This window comes from Nelusetta ayraudi, unplaced genomic scaffold (genome assembly GCF_046127955.1).
Source record: "Nelusetta ayraudi isolate G7.1 ecotype Tasmania unplaced genomic scaffold, CSIRO-AGI_Nayr_v1 ptg000004l, whole genome shotgun sequence".
Lineage (NCBI taxonomy): Eukaryota > Metazoa > Chordata > Actinopteri > Tetraodontiformes > Monacanthidae > Nelusetta > Nelusetta ayraudi.
Window position 1 is genome coordinate 1,215,500 of NW_027466054.1, and position 26,330 is coordinate 1,241,829.

The 26,330-nt window shown below is 42.8% G+C and overlaps 1 protein-coding gene across 2 annotated transcripts in view; it reads right to left on the bottom strand.

The window, feature by feature from the left end:
- Positions 1-26,044, bottom strand: part of LOC142899178 (alpha-1,6-mannosylglycoprotein 6-beta-N-acetylglucosaminyltransferase B-like) — a 92,409-nt gene extending 66,365 nt beyond the window's left edge. The window contains exons 1-3 of one of the 2 annotated variants that reach the window (XM_076042657.1): positions 25,860-26,044; positions 25,539-25,755; positions 19,971-20,083 (exon numbers count right to left, since the gene is read on the bottom strand). In XM_076042657.1, coding sequence (XP_075898772.1) covers positions 19,971-20,083; positions 25,539-25,606 — 181 coding nt within the window. In that variant the 5' untranslated portion in view covers positions 25,607-25,755; positions 25,860-26,044. Of the gene's footprint in view, positions 1-19,970; positions 20,084-25,538 lie in introns of both variants that reach the window. The other variant, XM_076042666.1, reaches the window with a different exon arrangement.
- Between the last annotated feature and the right edge of the window lie 286 nt (positions 26,045-26,330).

A 26,330-nucleotide genomic window follows, 5' to 3' on the forward strand; every position in this document is an offset into this window, starting at 1 on the left:
TCCTCTCAGTCACATTTCTGGCAGCAATAACAGAAGACTGGTTCCTTTCTCGCTCGCACGCAAGCACTTCAGACAAACGAGGTCAATACATGTTCAAATAAGAATTATAATTTCTGCTTGAAATCCATGACATTACATGCAATCATGTGTATAGAGGTAATATACTTTTATATTACCCAGCATACAGTAGTGGGAAAAAGTAATTTTACTCAATTATTGTCATTAAATACTTGACAGGATCTTCTTCTTTGCACTAAAATAAAGTGCACTTGGAGACTTAAGACTGATTCTCAGCACAATGCAGTACATCGCAAATGCATTAACTGTCCAAAAACCTTTTTCCCTCACCGTAAATGAACGAGCACAATGAATGAATGAATGAATGAATGAATGAATGAATGAATAATTGATTTTTGAAAATGTAGGTTATACATTACACGGATCAATCATGAAGGGTATTTCACAACTGTTGATAGATTATCTACAAATTCAAAAAAGGAGTCGCAGGAAGCAAAGCTTATTAAAACCTACCCCATTAAGCAGGCCATACTTCACCATATGCACCAACCCAATGAGCTTGAGTGACAAAATCTGATCTCTGCTACCTACTAGAAAAATTAAAAACAAAAACAAGACGCTGCTCTGTTGGCTTTGATTTCCTCCCCAGAGCTCAGACAGGCCTGCGGTTGCAGGGGCTCCTTTCCCCACAACCACATCCACGCGTGACAGAGCATTGTGTGCGACGCCGTGACTGGCAGAGACAAGTGGGAGGACGCATGTGTGCGCTTTAAAGAAAAAAACAATGGGAAACAGGTGTGACGTGACATTTTCATTGTTGTGTGTGCGTGCGTCTTTGTCTGCAGCAAACCCACCAATGTTGGCGAACATGTCGGAGAGTAAAATTGTTGGACAAACCCCCGTAAAAGACGACTAATACGCTTCAGCACTCATGTTTATATAATTAGCAGTATCGCTCATCTCAGGTTAATGAGCTTTCACAAAATCCGAGTTCTCCATTAATTGCAAAGCCTGCTATTGGAGCTAATCCTTAAACCACAAAACACATAAATACACTAAGTCCAATATTAGCTCCCAAAGCCTGAAATTGATTAAGGTCCAGTTGCACCGGGTTGCAGTGGGGTCCCTGAGGGCAGGCTCAGGAAGCTGGAAGTACAAGCGAGGAAGAGCAGCCAGACTTGTTTAATTTAGGGGGATTTCAGAAGTCATCGATTGTGCTCTTTTAAAAAGCATCCGGTTCCATGCCAGAGGCAAGCTTAACATTTTACATCAAAAATGTGCCCAACTGCACGAGACAGTGGAATGGTAATTGTTGTGTAAAGAAAACGATCAGACAGAGCAGAATGTAGCTGACTGGCATCAGGCAGATGACCACCACTATCGTCACTGTATTTTGAAAACATTCTATTTGTCTCAATCTGTAGAATGTCAAGCAAATTTTAAACAAACTTTGCTCTAATATTGCTTTCAAAATCAACAAAAAACAAAAGGGTGCTGCAGGTCCATTCAGTGATTGATGCAAATTGACAACCATACATACAGCAAAGTTTCATACTCTGACTGTGGCTGGAGAGAGAGGATTTCAGGAAACAGTGTCAGTTGGGCAAATTTGAATTATTCTCGTGGGTCAACTCGCATTACTCATTGACCAACGCCGAAGAAAAAGCTCCTCCATTGTGTTCGCTTTACCAATTCAGCAAAACATTTCGTACTCTGGCTCCACCTCAGGCGATAACACAAATTTTCTAATCGTTCAATCCCTAAATGTGAAAACAAAAACCTTATGCAACCTGGTAGCTGTAAATTGGCTACAGATTTGCACAAGTGTAAATAGCTGTTTGTCGTTCGATGTAGCCGCGCGATAAACTGGCGACTGGTCCAGGCTGCAGCCCAGCCTTCACCCAGAGAAAGCCGGGATTGGCTCCAGCCCCCTCCGTGACCCTGAGTGCTGGAGGAACAGTCACAGAATAGGACATTGTTTCTTATTGGCCATCGAAGGGCTTTATGAAAACGTTTAAAGCCTTGTACCCTCGTTGCTTCCCCCTGCCGTTCACAAACTTTGTGAAGAGTACACACTCGCATACACTGGCACTGTGTTTTCCTTGCACCCAAAATAAATAGGTAGCTGTTGTGGCCCTAAATATATTCATACAATAAATAGAAATAATCTTCAGACCTTGCTAACCCTGTATGTGCTGTTTCCATATCCCCCATCCTCTTTGCTGTCCCCTCATAGCTTCCCATTCATTCCCACCTATTGCCCTCTAATCCTATTTGATAGCCACTACCTTTCCCTCCCCCGTGGCTTTATTGCTGGAATTCAGGCCTCAGCAGCTACATTTGCATTTCTCAAGGCCCTGGTCTGTGCTGAGACCTTCATCTTGGCTTGCCAGGTGCCACCTCTCCTTTATTCGCTAATTTCCTGAAACCCACGGGTAATACACACAAATAGCTTAAGCAGTAGCTGGAGAATGACAACCAGAGTTGTTTCAAATGCATACTGAATTCATTGCCGTGTCTTGATGAATAAGATTTTTTTTATGTTTTATGGCTGGCTGTAGCTGTTGAAATGGATTAAACTGTTTAGTATCTTGAATTCCTCATTGCCTTTTCCTTAAACTCTCAAACTCTTTATGACCGATGGCATTTAAACGAGTTGTAAACTTGTTGGAAATGTAAATCAGGGAACATTGAACGCTTTAAATTTTTAGTAGGCTAGCAGCTACAGCTAGCAACCCTCAACACTGCACTAAATAATGAACAACTGTAATACGATTTTATGGATGACTGACTTTTCTGCCTCTTTACTCCGAACATATGAGTATTTATTTATACAAAAAACATAAAAGGTTAATGTGAATGATCAAAAGTAATTAAAAAATAACAAGGCTTTATATAATAAGAATTCCCACTCTTTGGATCCCTTGACAAAGTGCAACACTTTGATTCCCTTGTTGTGGAATGTGTGTGTGTGTGTGTGTGTGTGTGTGTGTGTGTGTGTGTGTGTGTGTGTGTGTGTTGTGTTTGATGATTTCAAGATTTAGGACGATTACCACTTTTAAAATGGTTTCTGGGTGACTAGATGTGGATGTCAAGCAACTGAATAGTATAACATTTTACACTGCAACATGCAAATGTTCCAGCCCGCATCTCCAAACGGCTTGTTTGATCTCCATGTAAAACAAGACCAATGGGAAAATATAACGATAGTGTACAGCGTAATTAAAATTTGATCTGCAGCCTGGTTTAAGAATTCAAGAAACAGCAGCCGAGGGAGGAGGAGGCCGTGGCACAAACGACGGAGGCACAAGAGGTTTGTGTTTTCACGTTGGACCAAGGACAGGCGTGACCTCCATCACTTGTTCCTCCTCCCTGCCGAGTAATCTTGCTTCTAAAACTGCCAGCCTCGCACACAGACCCACTGTTACAGACGGAGACAAAATTCAAGGCGGACAAACACTAAAAGCTCAGACTGACTGTGTGAACTTCCACCCATCAGCTTAATCTGATGCCTGTCTAAGCCCTGATTGCAGCCAACACTCTGCAGCCTCGGCCTAATACCTGCATTATCTGTACACCTTTTCCCTGCTGAAACAGAGCTGACACACTGTTTATTGCTAAGAAACAAAATTGGAACAAAGCGCTCAGCTAACAGCGTTAGGTGCCACTTAGAGGTAAAACAGTATGGTATGAGTTTGCTTGCTAAAAACATGGACCAAACTCTCTCAGCGGCACAAAGGATAAACCATACACGCCGAGAATGAAAAAAAAAAAAAAAAAAGGATCTAACTTGTTTAATCTCAGAGGGTGGCTCATTAATTATTCATTCATTCCCCAGTGTTGAGGATGATGTTCTCTTGAAATATTAATGACAGTGACTAGACAGGGCTGGGACTGTTTGTTATTTCCGATGTACACGAGAGGCAATAAAATATAACCGTATTAGCAGTGCTTTGTGTGTAGCATTTCATAAAGTGGAACGTCATTGTATGCTTCTTTAATATAAATACTGCAATAATCTCTCTCTCTCTCGCTCCCTCTCGCTCTAACCTTGAGGTCAAAATAAATCAGATTTTTGGGACTCACTGTATATACGCTCTCCCTGTATTATTGTTTATACTGCCGGTGTGAGAAATTGCTATAGATAAAGAGAAGACACAAAAAAGGAATTAAAACATTTAAAAAGGGAAGGTCATGCTGAGGCAGGATGGCTGCAAAGTGCTCTCTGGAACAAACACAATCAATTCTAGTTCATCTCTTTTAGATTTCAGCGCAAAGGCTTCAGATACGGACCGGTTCTGTCTTGCCGCGCCTAGTCAACGTCAGTCATGGATCAGTACATAGAAAAGATCAGCGTTGTCAAACACAATACCTCGTGAATGTCAAAACACAACACAGGGTTTGGACTTTGGGTCAAAAACAAAGATAGTCACAATATTTGTATAGTCAAACTTAACAAACAGGACATATTACAACTTATTTTGCTATTTACTCAACTTTGCATCTCGGCGGTTGCCTTCACGGGTAGAGAGAGTGAATCATGTCCGACTCTAAACTGCATCTTCTTCTCTCACGCCAACTACCTTCATGTTCCTCCTCCACGTCAGCCACCACTCTCCTCTTTGCTCTTCCTCCAGACCTCCTGCAGTTCCAAGATCAGCATCCTTCTGCTGATAAAATGTACTGTCTCTCCTCTGTACACGTCTAAACCATCTCAGTCCGGCCTCTCTGGCTTGATCTCCAAAACATTGAAACATGTACTGTCCCTCTGATGTCCTCAGTCTTCATCCTAACCATCTAACCATCCATCCTGGTCACCGCCAACATTTTCATTTCTTCTACTTCCATTTCTTCTCCTCCTTTCTTCTACTTCCACTTCTTATACTTCTTCTGCCTGTAAATGTTCTTCATTTAACTGTTTACGTTAAATGAAGATGGATACAAATTAACATCAGACATATTCAGTCTGACCAAAATACAAAGTATTTCAGTTCCCATGGCACTAAGCATGGTTGAAAAAAAAAAAATCAACATTAATAAATATTGATGTTGACTATAAGAAACCTGAATTTGAGGATTTTTTTGCATGACTTTGTAACATAACAAGCAGTTTTGAGTCTGTATAGGTCCCTTGCGATTATGTGATATTGCAGGCCGAGCTGCTCGGTCAGCGAGAGATGGCTTTGACACTCCCTTACTACACCACATGCAGTGGCATTCCAGGGTTAATTGATGAAACCTCTTTTCTATCATAAAGAGGTGCTTCTCAAAATAAAATGACACCAAACACACAAATATTTTGTGGCGGTCTTGTTCTCTGTTGATTTACCTCTGCGCGCCCACCCTACATTGAGCTGGATTGCTCAGATTTCATTTATCTTGCCAACCTCCCACAGAAAGACTCTCGAATCGCTCACAAAATGTCGAGAGATTCAAAGACACGACGCTCCCTTTTCTTCGCATAAATAGCTTCAAGGAGCTCCACAAAACATTGAAGAGAGCTGAGAAGAAAGGGCTATGACATTATGGCTTCCGTTGGTGTTGCGACAGCATCAGTTGCATCATATCTCGGTGATATTTCCAAATTAAAAGAGAAAGCCTGAAAAAAGCACTGAAGCCTTTTTCTACTGGCAAAAATTGATTCTGGTTCCTTCTGTATGGCGTTGGCGAGCCACTTTCGCTGCGCAGGTGCACAGATGTCGACACAATACTTCTGGGGCACAGGAACAAACCTGATTGGTCTTAGTAAATGTTATGGACAAATTGTTAATTGTCTCAACAGGTTTCTGCATCTGTTTGCTGACACTCCCTATTTCTGCCTGGTTCCTAAATTGTGAATGAAAGTGTGAAATGTGATATAGGGTAAGGATTTAGGAAGCCACAGGGATGAAAGGAAATAATGTAGATTAACATCTATAACGTAGTTTTTATATTATTGTTATTATTACTCATTCATTCATTCATTTTCCATACCCGCTTACTCCCGAGCTCAGGGTCATGGGGGTCTGCTGGAGTCTATCCCAGCTGTCATAGGGCGAAGGCAGGGTGACACCCTGGACAAGTCGCCAGTTCATCGCAGGGCCACATAGAGACAAACAACCATTCACACTCACATGCACACCTACAGACAATTTAGAATGTTCCTCAATGCATGTTTTTGGAGTGTGGGAGGAAGCCGGAGAACCCGGAGAGAAGCCACGCAGACACAGGGAGAACATGCAAACTCCACACAGAAAGGTCCCAGGCCCGGAATCGAACCCACGACCTTCTTGCTGTGAGGCGGCAGCGCTATCATTACTATTATTTTTTATTATTATTTGAAAAAATAAAGATTACTATGCCATCATAGCCCATTTAGTGTTTCTACCTGTTATAACAGTATCAGCCCACATAAGTAACCAAAACAAATTTGTTGTTACCTGTTAAATTCAAGTATTGTTTTATCTCTTTTTTTTTTAACTGACAAAAGCTATTTTATCATAATATTTACCATTTCCTATAAGACAGGTTCGTATCTTAGCTCCTTTGGAACATTTTTTTTTTTTTTTATCAGTGACAGCAGTGACAGACCGATCCTGTAATGGTGTTGTAGTATTGATCTTGCCGGCTGCAGACACCAGACGTTTGGCTTAAAGGCAGTCACGGTGTTATCCTTTATGTGGAAACAAGTAACAGAATGTGACTGCAGAAAAAAAACAGACAGTGTTCTTCTTGTCTTGATGTGCAGCAACACCACACCAAGTGACACTTCACCACCTTAATCGGACACTCGCAGAGGGGCCGGTGTAACGCACGAGTAATGGTAGTTGAGACTTAATCACATATAGTTTTATGATGTATGTTAAACCTTAGGTGGTGCTGAAGGACGAGTGCATGTTCACAGGAATGATAATCCCACACGTGGCACATGGGCAGGAGATAGGGGAGATGAGATAACTGCTCAGCAGATGGTACATTTAACTACTGGTGTAACACGCATTTATTAGCAGTATAACATTCTATCCAAGCGGCGCTGTGGGTCTCAAATGTTTCCTCTGCTGACCTATAAACTGTGAGAGCTCGACGGCTGTGTGTGTAGTGCACCACTGCTCATGCGAGTGTAAGACCTCCAGTCTCGGCAAGCATTAACTGCTAAGTTAGATAAAATTACAGAAACCAAGAACAGAACATCTGTTGTTATTCAGAAGGCGTGTTCAGGTCAGAAGAACGGAACAGTGCACGTGCAGAAGGGAGCACGTGGGTTGCAGTTGACTGTACCAATAGAAACAGCAGTGGGAGATCTAAACAGTGATTGGCAATGCAGTATATGGCGAATGCATGGGAAAAGTTTATTTTCGACAACTGGACATGGTTGACTACACATCAACACAGGGTCACATGGCATGTTTGGACGTGCAGGGCCATAAGCTCACAAACTGTTTTTTTTTATTTTTTTTATTTATTTTTACTAATTCATTAATTTTTTAAACATGCATTTTTTTTTTTTCTGCGCAGTGTGGGTGCACTCATTTGAAAGTCTCTGGTAGGCTCGTAAACTGGCCGTCACACTGATAATGGCCAAGTTGAACCAGTCAGTCGGCGAAAGTGTGCCCCTGAAAGTCACGCCTCTACAAACAGACACTCTGCTCATTGAAACGTCCCCTCATCTTCTGTGTGTTGATAAAGGGGTTGACAGGCAGATCCATTGAAACTGGTCAATAAGTGGAGGGCACCTGTGGCAATACGGCTCAGCAACAGTCAGTGCAGCATCTGTTTTGTAAGCTAAAGGGATGCTCCAGTGAAAAACACAGTTATAGTGTGTGCTTAACACACTAGGCTTGAGTCAATACTATTCAACAAGAGGCCACGGCAAAGGACAGTGAGTGTTCCCTTTATATTCTGTTCTGTTGAATGGAGTTTCGACAGTGGATCTGTGAGAATTCAGTCTCGGGATCTCAGCCATCCAGCCACTTTAATGAGTCAAACACTGCTGTCGGGTTACGACCGTCAGGTTGTATCAAATTTGGCCATCGGATCAGGATGACAACAGCTTCACTATATATTTAAAACATAACTAACTTCCGATCTCTGTCCGTTATCACCGCAGGGCGGAGGCCAACTGTAGATCACAGTGATACATTTTGCACACTTGGTGAGACGATCGTCTACCAGCTCCGTGTTAATGTTGGGAACCTTGGTTCCTCGTCACACACGTCGGAGCTGAGGTTGGCTTCTTTGTTGCGCCAGCATGTGGTGCCTTAACAAGCCCAGTAGAGGAGTGTGTGCGAGGCCGTGGCCATGAACAGAAACAGAGTGCACATTAAGGCAGAACTAGAGGGGGCGGGGATTTAACTGAGACGAGACCTTGAGACGTTTATCTGCGTAGTGTCCTCGTCTGTCAGCACTGTCTCTTCGTATTAACCAGTGTCAGGGACTGGTGGAGGATTTTTTTTTTTCTCATGATGTATTTATTTTTGAATCAACAAAAAAAACGATACACCCACTGGTGAACAGAAGACGAAGAGGAAGATTTTGATTTTTGAAAATCAACATTTAATTGCTACTCATTCCCATTCTAAAAACATTCAACAACACACAGCTCAACACAACCAGTCAATAAATAAATACAACCTTGCATGAGCAACTCTCCAATACTTAATCCCCCATCTCTCCCCAAACACACCTCACCATTAAAATCCCACATTTGCTTCCAACTCTCCTGCTCTCTCATAAAAAGTAAAAGCCTGGTTTAAAACAATGTTTAAAACTGGCCTTTCTTCTTGTATTTGCGACTGACGTTAAAACCAAAGATAAATCGTTCGTAAATTTGTTCAAAAACTCCTGGTAAAAACTCTATCTAGAAACATCAAGACAAGCTGAGGAGGGAGGGAGTGCTCATGGCCAGAGCAGCAGCTGCGTGGTGACCCTCTCAGACTTGACCCCCAACATTGAGGCCAACCAGACGGGATCTCCCAGGCCAGCTCTGCCAGCGCCGTGACCCCTCCAGCTTGGAGGGCCTTGGACAGAGTCACTTCCCCCCGAGCGAGAGCAGTTCAGTGGGCTTCCCAGACGGACACGCTCCCGCAGCAGCCACTATTACGAGTCGGCCTGCTCCGCTGTCTGTTTCCTCAGGAGGTTCCAAACTTTGAAAACCACTCTGATAAAAGCAAGGCAGAGAAGCTGTGCTCATGTAAGTAATGTCCATTAAAAACAAGCTAAAATGCAGACCAAAAAAAATGCAAACGCTGCAGGATGCACCGGGCTAATGGGCTCCACAGAACATCCTGGGTACCAGTCAGGAGCCTCAGTACAAATTTGATAGTGAAGGCAGCGCTCCTGCTGACCAGACGTTCTCACCCCTGTTCCCCCTCGTCCTTTGGGAGGGAAAGGATGCTCTGTGGTACCCAGGGCCTCCTGCTCCCCCAAAAGAATTCAATTAAAATCCGTTGCCAGGAGAGAGGCTGGGGGGACACATACCAGCCTGTGCCACAAAGAGGACAAAACCACGTGGTTGACGATGAGGATTCTGCCTCTGAACTTTTGATTTTCAAATGTCTTTTTGTTTTTCTGAAACCTCTGGCTGTCAATTTTGATTAAAAGGGAATTTTCCCAAAACAATCCCAATGCTGAAGGAGTATATAATTAATACCACCACAATACGAGAAGCCATTGGTCTAATAAAATTAAATTATTGTCCATCTCATGAGAGTAAGCGGACCTTTCCTTCCCCTTTTCACTTGGCAACACGGTGAAAACTGCTCCGCCGATGCTATTGAGGCAGAGCATCTCTGGCAGCAAACATCAACAGCTTCACAACATTATCACACGATGCTGACAGATGAGTGACATCATAGCTGAGAGCAACACAGCCACAACTGCTGGTGTCACATAATTAATGGAAGCGACGCAAACGTTCATGCACGCTGGTAAGAATGTGCGTTGCAAAGAGGATGACCGTAATTTCAGCTGACTGTGTGGCATGCGTGCAACAACAACGTGTTTTTGTGTCCCCTTGGCCCACATGCATCTCAATTTAGCTGCGCGCCCATGTGCATCCCCTGTTGATAAGGAGGAAATAAAAGGAGAACTTATTTTTTCTGCCTTCAGCCAAACCATTTCCTTTTCTCTTGCACCCTGAACAATAACGCTCTCCTATTTTCAGGAACAATTGTAGTTGTTTTTTTTTGGTTCCTGCAAACACACACACACACACACACACACACACACACACACAGTTGTCAGTTTCTGTTACCACAGCAAAACTGCGCCTCTCATTTCTCTCATTCTTTGCACAAAATGTCTTTTAAAAATAAATAGGCAAACAGGCCACAATTTGCGAAGATCGTCTGCTGCTTTGTACATCAGTGCAAAACGTCTATTTGATCTTAATAAAAGTCTTTATTTTGAGATCCATGCTGTCCTTTAAGACGAAACCAAGGCCACTTGAAATAAAGCAGAGACACTATGGTGACGCATTGTGAGACATATGCAAGAATGGCTCATCAAGCGGGAGTAAATGAGACAGACAGTTAACTCTTTTTGGAGACGCCCCCGCCCCCCTCCCCCCTCCCACTCCCCCTCTCTCCACCTCTTTGTTTTCTCGCCCCCTCGCCTGTCTATCCATACCGCATCTCTGCTGCCCTGAGAGACATGTCACTTCCTGCTTGCAGCACTTCCTGAAATAGCAGCAGAGCCCTCATAGGCATTGTGCCGCTACATGAGCACCGCAGCCAACAAAAGTATTTCAGACACAGCACAGCCACCAGATTGCCACACGCACATTCAAAATAACTTGACGCTATTATTTATTTGCACAGCTTGCATATTCCTCGGCCTCACTTTGTAACAATGTCTAGGTGGACGCAGTTAAAATTTATTTTCACATTTTTTTTATTCTAACCTACAATGTGTGCCTCCTTGAAAAGAACTACAATTTGGATTAAGAAAGCATGTGTAGAGCTTTCCTTTAAAAGAATGAAACTATACTGGCAAACTGAGATGTCAAGCCACCTATAACAACTAACACAATAATTCCTTACCATTACAGCGAAACACCACTAAGGCAAACCTTTTGGTAACTGTGTTAAATCCTGTCTTTTCATTGTATTTGTGAGCACATATTTTTCTCCTTTAGCAATTTTTACTTTTATGAATAAAGGACACATACACTTAATGGAAAACCCCTTTTATAAAAATTATATTGAACAGACAGAATTCCAGAAAATCAGCAGTGTGTTATTAACACAAAGGGCGGTGGCTTTGGACGTTGCATGAATGTATCCCTGATTTAACTGGTGGCCGGGGAAAAGAGGTGACAGACTTCAGATTTTAGTGTGGATAGAGTGTGGGAGACTGACCATCAGAGCAGATGGTTGTCTGCTCAGCATCTGAGACTAAACATGATTCAGAGTGAAATCTGCCACTTTGAAGATATGGTTTAGAGTCGTTTTGTCCTCTTATTCGTCAAGCGTTGACAATGCATATATAGCCAGTTCCATGGCCCTGCCGCCACCACCGCACTCCACTTCTCAGACAAAGTCGGTGCTGTTTGAAGCTGCTGTGCAGGAACTGCGCTCGACACACTCGAGCTGGAACAACGAGCAGGGGAGTGGGTCGAAGTGAGTTGAAGAAACAAAGAAAAACAGCTACAGTGCAATTATTCAGTCTCCCGCCAGGCCCTTAATATATTCATCTCCGAGGGGAAGCTGTGAGTTACAATGAGAATCGGAGAGCGAGAGGGGTGAGGAAAGAGGTGACTTGAGGAGAAAATAACCTCGAGTCATGCATGGTGGACTCGTGACTTTATCAGCCCACACTGGAGAGAAGCTCCGACAAGTGCAGCTGTCTTTAGTTACTGATGGAGAAATAAAACAATTTCTTTTTGGGAAAAAAATGTGGGGAATCAGACAGAAGGTGCAGCGTAAAAATGATGAGTTGGCAACCTGTAGACAGAGCCTGACGCAGGCTGGGTAATTGAGAAAGCATACTGCTGCAGAGTAGTAACCTTTGCCAAGGCATAACCATAATATAATGTGCTGTTTCTCATTTAGGGCTGTGTAAAAGCACTTAGGTCAGAACAATGGGCCTCATTTCCTGGAAATAGTACTGGCTTCCTTATTAATATGTATTGTATTAGGACCATGATAAAAATGGAATCCCACCGTGAATGGCACAAGGTTTACACAGGGGAGAAGCAAAAGAGCAGATGTGTGCACTTTATGCAGCTGTTATAGATATAGATCAAACATTGGATACGTGTCAGGACCAACCAAGTGCCTGTAAAGATGAACGGAGCTCCCGGTTTCAAAAAGTAGGCCAACGTGGAACTGCCAAAAGCCCATTCTATCATCTGGCCAGCAGGGGCGGCAGAAAATAGAAGAAAAAATGAAAGGAAAAAAAAAAGAAGAGAAAATGAATATAAAGAACTGGCTGTCAATTTGGAAAGGAGTGCTAAATTTATAACCTGATAAAATGGTTTAATTTTTTGTAGCTTGGTCTAATTTGTTTGTAACAAATTTGCAACAAAACACAACAAAACTGAAACCCAAGATGGCGCTGATGGTGAAGCAAAGCAATGGCTGATGTCACAATGGCTCCATCCATCTTCTTATACAGTCAATGAACGGTCAGGACACAAGTGTGCAGTTTTTGATATACGCCTTTTTTTGGAAGGAAACAAAGGAGCTCTTCTGTAAACATATTTTCACAATACATTAACAATAAGCCATTGGTGTGTCAGGAAGCTACAGTTTACTGCCTCATGTATAAAAGTGTTTTGTCTGAAGGCACTGTCCCAGTTATTAACCCACTGTGAGTCACCACTGGCCGTCCAGCAACATCAGGCCACATTAGTCTTCATCTTGGTTAAAGTAGCCAATCGGTGGGGGGAGAGTCATCCTGGTCAGTCAGCCACCGCCACACTGAACTCCAGTTTAGTTTGTATCGCCTCTGCTCCACTGTTCACAAATCCATGGTGTGTGTGTGTGTGTGTGAGAGAGAGAGAGAGAGAGAGAGAGGGAGAGAGAGAGGGAGAGAGAGAGAGACCAGTCAAATCCCCAATCCAATTTATTCTTAGTGCAGTGTCTTTTACTCACAGTAGGTCTAAATATACAAAGTTTAGTGTATTTTTCTAAAAGGTCTTCGTTGTCAACACAATATTCCCAGCAGTGTTCGCAGGATCAATTGACCTTTGAAGAAAATGTTCTAAACCTGTTCTACATGGAAGCCCCCAGATTGTACTTTGTTCATAAAGGCTCTGTGAAGCACTTTGTAATCGTCTGTGCTGTACAAATAAAGGAGCGTACAATGTGTTTGCATTTCAGCACTGCTCCACTGCGATCCCCATGCGCGATGGTTCAGCCTCGGGGACTCCTGTCCGCTCCTCAGCGCCGCTGACTGAAGGCATCAGCGTCATGTGAGAAAGCTCCTGGATTCATTTCAACCCACGCTGATTTTACAGAATGAAATAAGTGAACTGAGAGCGCACATATCAAGTAAGCATGTACTTAAATTCCCACTGATACTACGACTGTCGCACCGCTGTCACATTCAGGTTCTTCTTTTGATTCTAAAATCCCTTCCCTCGCTGTAAAATCGAACTGCTGTTAACTGTCTGTGTCTTTTTTTGCAGGCCAAATAACCCAAACACTCTATTTTTCCACTTTCAAACGACTTTGGAGTTTCCTTTTTTTGATTTGATCACAAAGGCTCAAATCCATTACCCCACCCTGCCCCTATGCACACACATTGAGTGCTCGCACACACGCGCACACACACACTGAAACGCGCAGCCATTCATACTCCTTAAGGCTACACGTGCACTCATGGAGTGCGCTCCCTGAGTGACTCCCCTCCTGCACCTAGAACCAGCGACACACAGGAGATTGTCACGCCAGATTTGTCCGACATGAAATGACGGGAAGGGAATGACTGCAGGGAATGCATGATAGAGATGAACATTCAGTGTAAAAAAGGACACAAAAGGGGAGCCGGGCGCAGGGGTGCCTGACGCGTGTGACCAGCCACAGCGAGGATGGAGCGAGCACACGCTGAATCATCAAAGAGAGCAAATGCACTGAAGCTCTGCATCTAAACTGCAGCAGCAGCTTCGGAGAGACTCTTTTCAGAGTGAGGCCACGACAAGTCGAAGACAAATACAAGAGCGCCGAGTTGAGCGCGAACCAAATCGCAAAAATAACATCAGCCATGGCTCGGATCTGTTTATCCACAGCAGCGTTTCGAAGGAGAGTCGTCTCCTCATGGCATTAATTAGTGCACCGTTTTATAAAGTAGTCCTTTGCTTTGAAGGGAATTCTCAAGCAATTAATGGCGATTGGACCTACAGAGCTGTACGGAGCAAAAATATGAGCGCTCTCTCCCAGCGGAGAGCCACCCAGGGAGAAGGCTTGGAGCCTCTCAGCTTGAGCAAACAGGGGGCAGAGACACTGTCACAGCTCCATGGTAAAGTAATAGGCGGCAGTGTGATCACGGACCACAGGGAGAGACCTCCATCAAGCTAACTTCTCCCCCATGCCTACAGTGTATTTAAAGTTCTAGAATGAAAAAAAGAGAAGATCAAAATCTGCATGTGCTTTTTTTTTTCCATTTGCCTCTTTTATGAGGAAAGCAACCTGCTGAAGCCTCATCTCCTGTTTAATCACTGGGACATAAAACCTCGACTCCTCCTCCTCTCACCCTCTCATTTTCACGACAGAGCCTCACCAACCTCTCCATCTCTGGCTCACATCTCTTGATTAGTTTGTGAGCCGCAGAGGGGAGACTGGGATTTCAGAGGGGGAAAAAAATCCCAGTGGAAGCTGCTAATCCACGAAGGCGGAATGAAGAGGTGGCAGCGACATTCAGCCAATTTCCCAAACGCTTGCTATCGGTGCGACTCCGGCTTAGGTGGCAAAGCCTGACACAAATTTTGCTGTTCTGTGCAACATCGAGCGAACGTCTGCGCGCGAGATGATTCATTTCTCCAGGACGGATGAAAGGCTGAAAATGAGATTTGCATGCAAAAACAATAAAAATATATAATAATGACTTGTCGGCTTAGGCTCTCTTGGGTTTGTTGGAAGCACGCGGTGGATTAGCCTCAGATGACAAATACTGGGTAAGTCCTTGGGGAGTTGGTGAGTAGGCACCTTTTTCTACGGTGGCACAAAGTGAGCACGTAAGGAGTGTTCTGAGCTGGTATTTATAGCGGTCATGTGTTGTACAGATACAGCTGTGGGCGTGAACAAAATAAAAACCTCATGATGGACCATTGCGTGAACATGTCAGAAGACACAAACTGGGAAACCTCTCTTTAAAAATATGGGTCACCTGGGTGAGCTACACGTGGTGTCTTTTAATTAATGTGCCTTATTATTTCCTGCTATAATCTCTTTATGCTCAGTGTGTTCGGAATAAGAGTCTCAAAAAAGGCTTCCAACAATCTGGTGAAAGTGAAGAAGTAACAAACAGATTTATCCACTATCTGCCAGCAAGACAGATAGATATAATTAATGCAGATTTGGCTTGTGTTCCCCATTGACTCAGGCCGTCTTTGCATCCAACCACTGGTTTTTAAATAAGGCCCAGAAATCTTTAGGGGTCCTTGTAGTCAAGGGGACTACTTCTATTTCCTCAACCCCTTATAGGACATGCAATAAAATATTTAGCATAAACAGTTCCTCGCCCGTCTGTTTTTTATTTTCTTTATCAAATGCTTTTTAAAAAGATAGGATCATATGCATATTACATATGCATGTATGCAGATGCACGAACACTCCTTTTCGTTTGAACATTCAGAGACAACAATCGTGACTGTGCTAAAATTGGACACGTGAAGTTTGCCTGCAAATGTATAATGCAAAGTGAATCTCTGAAGACGTATGCAAATCCATGTCTGTGGAGGTGCGTTCATCTTAGCCGTGCATCACGCAATAACTGAGCAACTGTATAACGTCTATACCACATACTGGCGCTTTCGTCTGATTGATTGATTGATTGATTGTCTGATTGTTTACCATTGTGTGTGTCAAAGTGGAATGTATTTTATCTTTGCCTTATTTTATTTTTTATTTTACCATTCCATGAGCTTGGCTCTAACCTATGGGCTTTCAATTTCACTCTGCATATTCAATAGTGATTATTGGGTTATTAAGTGAACTTTTGTTGGGACGACGGAAAATTGCAGTTTGTTGCCGGTCTTTTGTGCATCAGCACAGTGACTGTGTTCAACCTTATAACCATTAAGCAGATGCCAGAGAATGCCCTGCTGATGACATCAGCATCAGACGGCAGCTTAACAATTACCCAAGAGCTGAAGTTTCTCCAACAAACCACTTCAGCGCTACAATTCTGGCTCTGACACATTGACTGTAGCTTCAAAAGCCTTGTACTGTTTTTAAACACAACACTTTATGTAGGAAAAATAATATTTTAGGACAAATAGAAATAATCTCTGGATAATCTCTGGACGACAACACGGAAATTTGGAGACAATATCTTGTTCGAACATGTTAATTTTTTTTTTTTTTATGACACGGAAGGTCATCCGGTTAAAAACATGTGCTTAATGAGATACTTGAACGTGTTTGTGTCTACATGCCTGTATGTGTGTGTGTGTCTCTGCAGGTGGCGGTGGCTTAATGAAAGGGCCAGTTGTTTGCGCAGGGATGATTTGCATAGAGCAGATGGATCAGTCTCTCAGTCTCTCCGGTCTCAATCTTGTCCCACATTGCTGCTGACGCCCCATTTAACAGCCGATTTCCTGCCAGCTCATCACAAGCCCACAAAAACACACACACGCACATACACAATCAGAGAGGAGCGAGCAGCAACAACAGCAGACCGCAGAGACGAGCATAGAGGGAGGGAAGCGTGTAAAACAGTGGGGCACGGAGATAAAACAAATTTAGCCAGGCACAAAGTAAATGATAAAGAAACATTTCTGTGCATAAATAAGCATTAAAGTATTTACCCGCACAAAAGGGACGGGTATACACACACACACACACACACACACACACACACACACACACACACACACACACACACAGTGGCGAGTCTGGCAGAGAGGCTTGGTTTGGACGGTGCACTCTTTCTGATGCACTTGCTCCAGCTGTTTAGGAGGCGGCAGCACATTAGTCATTGGTTATTCAAAAGATTTCACTGAGGAGCCGACAAACACCAACACACACACACACACACATGCACGCACACCTAATTAATCATATTAACGCGCTAATTTAAATTTTTCGCAAACACAGTATGACACTTCAATCCGCTCGGAAAAAAAACAGACTCACACAAACGCATTTGCACACTTTGCCTGCTTATCCCAAGTTGCCCCTGCATCTATTTATTTCGTCGGGCTCATTATTTTTGCTTCCTGCGTTCATCTTGCTCTCTGACAGAATCAGCGAATCATCAACATCCGCCAATCCTCCTGCGAGCAGCTCACATTCTGTCCTCAAAGGCATATTTTTTGGTATTTGACAGGATTTTGATATTTTTTGAGTCGACACCCACATCCTTGTACACACCTTCACACTTCTGCTTCACGTCAGCCTCACTCTTAAAACACGTCCATCCATCGCATGATCGATAAAGTCCTTCTCATGACTTGGAGCTTAACTGTTTGTTTCATTGTCAACTCTTTTACATTTTAAACAAGGAACTACTTTTTGTCTCGCAAGTCAACATAGCTGTATGGCTTCTGCTTTCAACAGTGCTAAAGTCAAAGCAAAAACCTTTGTCGGCGACATTTTGTTTCGCTGTCTAGCAATGAAGATGCACAGCGATACCAACCACAAGTAACAACTTCCTAGAAGGCAACCTCATCATTATTCACACATATTCGCAAAATATGTGCCAATACCGCGACAGCGATACCAGTTGTATATATACATATGGCAATTTTGTTAAATTTGCGATAGTACCACAATGAAAATTATGACAGTCACCCCATGTTCCTGAAAAACATGCTGAGGAATGCTGTTCAAATAACAGAACATCTGTGGAAAAATACTGGAAAAAAATCAAATCAAAGTAATTCTTTATAAGTACTAGGTACTGGTATCCATGGGAACCAAAGTGCAAGTTCTCAAAACTCTACTTGTTCTGTAAAGAAGTGCTATCGGTGTATTCCTAGTTGTAATATATCAAGGAAAGGAAAAATGAAAAATCATATTCAAAAATAACAGACGCCTCAGGCATCAGAAGGTCAAGTGATGGACGTGCTTTAAAAGTGAGTCTAACATTGGGTCGGAACTTGAATAATATCTCAATAATATAGCAGGTTGGAGGCCATGTAGACAAGAAAAATAGCAAAAAAAAAAAAATTTAAAGTTAAATATCCCTTTAAATTGTAAATGGAACCGCGCAAAGCTTGAAGGATGCAATTTGCACGTGGAGGTGGATCACAGAATATGGACAGGATTGCATTTTTTAACCCCATCAGTGGTAAGAAGCATCTGGCATCCCCAAAATGACCTCTGACTTTTAATCTTGGCACCCTGTTGGAGGAGATTATAATGCCTGCCTGTTTTTTTTCTTTTTTTTAACACTTCACCTTGCCAATGGCGGTCAGCCTTCACTTCAGGTCATGTGATATTTCCAGTCAGCCTATGTGTTAATGACATTTTGTGTGCAGTGTTCACCAAGCGCGACAAAAGCCATAGTTTAGCCATATAAGTACATCACCATCATATCCTTTGTTTATATGTTTAGTATAGTAAAGGTTAACCCCTTTTTTCTATAATAATTCATATCATATTTCCAACACATTTTAACAAGTATAACTTTACAACCAAGCCCATGTTTTAGCACTATTATTATTATTATTATTATTATCATGATTTATTAACTAATTGTTAATGACTTCAAAGCTGATTTTCAGATCATCCTCATCACAAGTACAACTCCATAGACTCCCTATAGCAATCATCTATTTATTTATTTATTTATTTATTTCTGCTTTATGTTTTAAATACCTGATAACTATGCTCTTGGCCTTTGGGACTCTGATGAATATATAAGGAAAAACACTGCAAAGATTAAACACTCCATTATCGGTTGCATGTGAACAAGGTCGGCCCCGCTGTGTACGTCTGAGGCGACTCTTGCAGAATTCCCTGTGAGGGTTCAGTGAGGCTGTTCAAAAAAAGAAACACTTAAGGCTGGATTGCTTGTCAGACGTAGGAGTCATTTCTGCTGTCAGTCCATCAGCATTAAGTCGATTAGCCCTGCTATGATTTATGCATAGCCCTGTCAGCTTCGGTCCGCTGAATAAATAGAATTTCGCCAAATATATATTGTGTATCCACATTCTTTCATGCATCTCATAAGCAGCCACTGCACACACGCTGTTGTGTCAAAGGAAGTGTGTGAGTGTCTGTCGGGGCAGGTCCGCACCACACTGGTGAAACCCCTACATAAATTCCACAGATATAATATCGACTATCCAGCTTGCTGCCACTGTTCTAGACCAGACCAGTAACTCTCATGCTACAGCTCGCCCGCCTCTTTGCTGCAGACCTTGATAACCTCACACACCAAAGCATATTCATTTATCTCACATCAGCAAAAAGCAAATGTTCTGCCAATGTCCAGTTAAATGAAGGGAATTCCATAGTTTGCTGGTTCTGCGGTTGAGTTTTTTTTTTTTTTTGGGCCACGGGCAAACTTCCAAGGATTTTTTTTTTTTTGTCCCTGCCAGCAACCTGCCGCAGCTTTGAAAAGGTGGCACGTGGCAATGAAGTGCCAGGAGGACCATGGAGAGTTATAGCACAGCCATAAAAAAGTGACGTTGCGGCATTTCAGGCCTGCGAAGGGACTGTTTACGCCCCAAACAGGCACACGAGTCGACACTCTTGTGCGAACACACACACAGGCACACACAAACACACACACACACACACACACACACACACACACACACACACACACACACACACACACACATACACGGCATTCGTCAGTACCTTCTGTGCGGATGGTGAACGGGGAGTCCCCCAGTCGTTTGGCAGAGAACTGCCCCCCCAGAGAGGTCATTAGAAAGCAGAGGCTGAAGAAGCCAATTCCCACCACGAATATCCTGCGACACAAGGGGGAGGAGAGGAAGAACAGGTGTCAAGGGGGGGATTGACTGACTGAATGACTGACTGACACATTCGCAGGGGGAAGGTAGGTAAACAGACAATGTTCGGCAAATAGTTTGGGAAATATTGAGGACTGTGAAAAGTGAAAGCGGTGGACGGCGAGGTAGCTGGAGACAGAGCGAGGATGAAAAGTGAACAAGCAGAACAAGACAGATGAGGCGGTAACTATTTTGTCAGACAGGCTTGGAGGAAAGACGGATCAACGCTGAGTTTATGGGCTGATGGTGGGAAACACTGAGGGCAGAGGAGGATCTGAGAAAACATACAATCGACGGCAGGCATCACTTCAAGAAGATGAAGCATGAACCGCGTAATGGGCACAGGAAGATCTCAACATCTGAAGGCAAACTGCATTTGATAGCGTCAACTCATAGTGGGGAATGGCTTTTCAGATAGAGAGGAAGGAAAAAACAAACTATTCTGGCTTCAGAAGCAACAAGCTAATTGAAATTGGACCTGCCTGAAGCTCAGGATACAAGTCTAAAACTATTTGGGACACAAAAGGAGGATGAGAGCCAAGATATCACTTCAGAAATAGTATTCATCAATTCAAAACACAGATTCAAGATTGCAAAATAGTGACGCATCAGACAATACAGGCAATCTGAGAGAATCTGAGAGAGCGTTGTACCGTCTTCTCTGGACTCCCTCAACTGATCTCCCTGGTAAATGGATTTGAACTAATTGAAAATAAATTAGGTGCAACATGGTGCAATCTGGTTGAACAGGTATAATTAGAAAACAGTCATACATTTTGTTTTATGTCTCTCTTCTTCAGAAATACTGGGCGCAAGCAAGCGCATGCTTGGATAATGAGGCATAAGGCACTCAGTTTTTAAATATTGAAATGAATCATTATGTTTGTGTTGAAGCTAAGAAGATTTAAGGGATTAAGACTGATATTAAAACCATAGATGTCAAACAAAGGGGGCAGATCAGGATGAAACAGAACTCCTGTTGTCTACTCATATAGTTGAAGCTTCCTGTGGTTTAAGCTTGAGGGGTGAAATTAGGGGCACCTCAGTGTACCATAGTGACCCATGATGCATTGCTGTGTTCAACAGAATTCTTACAGAAGGCAGTAATACAGAAATTATTCTAATGATAATAATAATAATAATGATGATTGTGAAACAGCATCAATTTCTAAAAATAAACTTCCACAAATGTGACAGTAATGTTCATCTCTTTCACATCAATAGCCATTCACACGTCTCCTTTTTCACCGTCGACAGCTGTTTTTAAGGGGCGCTTGCAACAGTTACTCACGGAATTTGTTATAAAGGAGACTGATTGGTTCCTCTACCCAACTAATCCCAACTACAGACAATGACTGAAATCTGACCATTCCAAGATGGTTGTGTTAATGATTTCAGACTTGCAATCCCAGCAATGCAATCGTGGTTGCATTGGCTTTTCGTTTGCATTAGTCGTAAATTCCGGCTAGTCCTTGAGGAACAAGGCAGGCAGAGCTGTTCTTATTCATTCCCTGGACAAAATACCTCAATGAGAAAACTCTCAAAGTGTGGACTGCTTGGCATCTTACCCTCAAACTAACACAGGTTAAAAAAAAAGAAGAGAAAATTATGATTTTGTTGAGGCAGATGTATATGATGTTGAAGGCCAAATATTGAACTATCCCACACATTTTATGAGCTTCTGCATTTTTTCGAAATGCAATCATCTCCTTTGGGAAAAAACAAACAAAAAGCCTTCCAATAAATTACTTTAATATAAAATAATCAAACTTTCAGCAGTATATGCGAGGTTTCAGCAACTACCGCCCCATCTGATGAATAAAAAAACAGTGCAGTCATGCCTCAAAAGAACATTGGGAAAGGTGCTTTCATTATTACTACATTTCTCTTCATTATTCATGGCAACCTACGCACAGGTAAGCTTTAAAATTCTAGTTTCTGCTTCAACGTCGGCGGTGGTGGTGGTGGTGGTGGAAGGGGGGGTTGTTTACTTGAATGCAGGGGGTCCAGGTTGAAATCTGACAGTCTGATGGAATGGTACAGTAAGTAACTCTGGTCACGCAAAGTTCTGAACAAAGCCTCTTATTATTGATGAGGCCGCACGGAATGACTTCCTATCAGCAGCCAGGAATAATGGGCACTTAAAAGGACATTTGCAGAAGCCATCTGATTGACCCTAAGGGCCTGGGATGATGTTAAATAATCTGTTAAGTACAGAGCAGGGTGGTTTGGCAAAGCTCCCGGGCCGACTGTAATCCCAGGAGGAGCCAGCGCGTCTTGTCCTGAGTCATAATCTTCCTGCTTCAAGGGCGTTCTGATGGCAGGGTTTTGGCTTTTTAAGCGCAACACCAGGACCTGTTTGCAATGTGTCATCATCAGCATCATAATCATCAACATTACAATCAGCCAGGCTCCTCGCTAACGGGATGCATTACACAAGCTGTCCAATCACTCAAAAAAGGGGAGTTCGGTCTATGCCGTCATTACAGATAATCTTTTAATTTACTCTTTTGCTTTGTGTTCAATTTCTAAGATTGGGGATACATTTAGGGATGGAGATGAATCAAATAAATTGGAATCCAGATTAGCAATAATCATTATAATCATTGGGACCAGCATGTCCGTTTACATTTTGACAAATGATTGGTATTTGTGTGAGGTGGTATTGAGAATAATTGCTGTCAGAGAACATTTTTAATGCTTTAGCAGAAGGCCTGTGTGTACTCTGGCCGGGGTAAATCTTTATTAACAACAAAACCATTCCAAAAAAATAACTGCCATTGATCGCTGTGTTGACATTAGCATTCAAGAATGTCAGCTGGCGCCTACTTGGTTTCTGCCATTTCCCATCTACCTCACTGGCTTTTCCAAGAGTCAGTAATGTTGTGATATAACAGAATGTTACCCCCATCTGCTCGAAGCGTATTGTGGAATTAATTAGAATAGCTCAATAGTTGTCAGGGGAACACGGGGGAGCAATATGTTAGCTGAAAGGAGCGCAATCCCGCACAATGATTGTGATCCAGCAGTTATTTGTCATGAACCTTTACACCTGTTTGGATTATGAAATTACGACAGCAGTCAGTGTGACACAGGCAGAAGCTTAGCATCAGGATATCAGGAGTCACCATCGGCGCTATCGCAGGTCCAGTGGCAGGTCGGAGAAGATTTGAGGAGAAAAACTGTGTTACAAAGAGGACAGAGAGGACCAGAAAAAAGACAATTTTCCGGCAAACAATCAATTTTTCAGTTCAGCTTAATCTATTTATCTTCTCCCTGTCAAAAGATTTCTAATCCGTTGTGTGTTTGTGTGTGTGTAGAAAAGTGGAAGAGGGAGCAATCACAGACGGGGGTGGGGGAGGGGATAAAAGACAAATATTAAAACGATGGCAGAGTAAAAACTTGGCCTCGGGTGCTCATTTCCCCTCTTATCATTTAGCTCTGTTTTTTTCCAAAGTGGCATTAAGTGTGTGATATGAGAGGATTAGGTCCTGGTCCTGCCTGAAGAGTCTTTAATTAACAGGCTTAAATAAACGTTCTGTACAGTGTAATTGGATCAGAGGGGGAGATCGGCTATCAGCTAATTGGCTTCCTCACACGTATAGACTTATCAGATTTGGCCTTGAGGTGGATGATTTTGAAGTGAGACGAGCTCTGCCAGGCACAGAGAAGTCCGGGGGTGCGGTTGATGGAACCTGCTCCTGGACCAGCATCTCATCCAACTTCTGCTAATGATTTTGGTGCTGTAGGGGTTTTGCGCTGTTGTTTTTTCATTTTTTCGGTTTGATTTATTTCAGCCAAGTCAACTGGAAAGGATACGCTTCCCTGGCGTTTGTCCACTCCTTGTAATCATCTCCAGATAGATAACATCCCCCTTAAACATAGAGCATCTGACCCTCCTTATAGTCCTTTCTAGACAGATACCATCCGCCCTATATATAAAGGATCTAACCCAGGCATGGGCAAACTCTGCATATGACCCCCATTAAGCTTTTTAATTCAGTCCGCCAAACTTGAAGAAGTGATATTAATAGAAAGTAAGTCATAAAAAATAGCTGTATTTCATCAATTTTATAGCATTTTAAGAGTAATTTCAATAAAGAGATAAATGTCATGGGGCTTCAAAGACATATTTTGTTGTAATGCTTTTGTGCATCTTCAATTGACATTAAAACTCGTTTCCTACATATCCCATGATATATTGTTTTGAGGTGGGTCACTAAAACTCCATCCACCTGCTGCTGCTCCGGCCCCTCTGTCACATTCCAGAGCCCTTTGTGGTCCACCATTCAAAAAGTTTGCACCACCCTGATCCAACCCTAACCCTCCTCATCGTCCTCTAGACGATAGATACATCCTCCCTTAATATAGGTCTTCACTGTGAAGCCAGTCTTGGTGCTGCTACACTTTTTTCATTTTCAAAAAAAAAAAAAAAAAAAAAAAAAAAAGCCGACTGTGAATGTTGAAAATCAATACTTGACAGGGCCACTGAGTTGGCCACAGCTGAACTGCAGTCACCCACATATTGCAGAGATATTGCTGCACGACTTTGCAGCCTACTGGAAGGAGATTAGTTGTAAAAATCAAGAGCAATGAAGACACAGAGGGGCAGCAAACTGCCGCAGTTGGTGAGAAGTGTCACGTCGTGGGAGGTTTGAGGGTTTGATTCTCACGCTGGGTCTTTTTCTGTGGAGTTTGAATGTTCTCCTTGTGGACTTGTGGTGTGGGTTCTCCCTTCCTGCTTCCTTCCACAGTTCAGACTCATGCATTTCTCTGTGTAGACATCCACTTAACTGGAAACTTGTCCCAGGATTTGGGGCCTCTTTTGTTACATTTACTGCCCTTCTTTTGGGACTAATCCAAGTCACGAGAAACGGGGAGAAAAGCGGTGAGAAAAGCGGTGAGAAGGGTTGTAGATGATATTCTCTCTATTTTTTTTATTTATTTATTTATTTATTTGTGTTGTGTTGTTGTTTTAAGGTTTATCGTGTTCCTCTTAAATACAGAACCAGAGCAGCCACGCAGCGAGAGCACAGCCAGAAACTAAGTTGCAGCCTGGCTGACTGGTAGCACGGGCTTATTTACAGCGTGTCTTCCGTGATTTATTGCCGCGTAGTTATCCCTTTATCCATCTGGATCTGTGGGGAATATTAGCGTGCAGCGCGCGCGCGCACGCACACACACACACACACACACACACACACACACACACACACACACACACACACTTGAGATAATTGAGATCAACATAGTGGGATGTTGCTGAATGCAGCTTTTATCGACTAAACAATTGTTCCTCACGACGTGACACGTTGATGAAAAATAGCCCTAAACGTCCAATGACCGATTATCCCACATTGGATAATGGGATAAAACTGGGTGCAGGACAAGGTTTGATTTCTTTGGCTCTTACCTGAACGGTTTGAACGTCACCAGACTTCTCCTGACCATTATTTTACCGTCGGTGCTGCCAATTATCATTTTCCAAAACGAAACCCCGCGAACATCGTAGCCAGCCGCCGAGTCGGGAACTTGAGAGGCGCGAGCATCTTTTATCTGCGTTCCATCTGGCAGGCTTCAGAGGCAGACAACTCCGCTGTTTGACATGAAAACAGCAACTCAACGTCCTTCTTCGTGTTTCCGGAAGAAATCACGGAAAGTTTAATTCAGCAAGTTTCCGTTATCCAGAGTGGAAAGGAAAAAAAAAATGGAAAAAAAATCAAAGCCGGATTACCTCGTCGCGAAAACACTGTAAACACGAGGGGAAGTCACTGCAGGCACTTTCCACCGTCACAGTCATGTTTCACAAAGAATGAAGGTGGTTGAAGATAAAGATGGACACGAAGCGACGTATTCCTGTTGTTTTCCCCCCCACTCACACAGTTGGCGGACGTGGCTTTGTTACTGTTCCACCGCTGAGGGAGGCAGGCGGGACTGGAGTGTGCTGAACTGCCTTGGACTCGTTCAGCTACAGCCGTCAAGCTCGCTTGAGTGAGATATTCAACATCCGGTTCAGTTTTTCAACCACAATAACCCTGTTCGCTTCCCATCGTTATATGTTAATTAGAAACATACTTATTATTATTATTATTATTATTATTATTATTATTATTATTATTATTATTATTATTATTATTATTATAACATTGTGTGTATTTCATTGTGAGTGACGGTCTGTTTTAAAGGTTTCAGAGGAAGCTTTGAC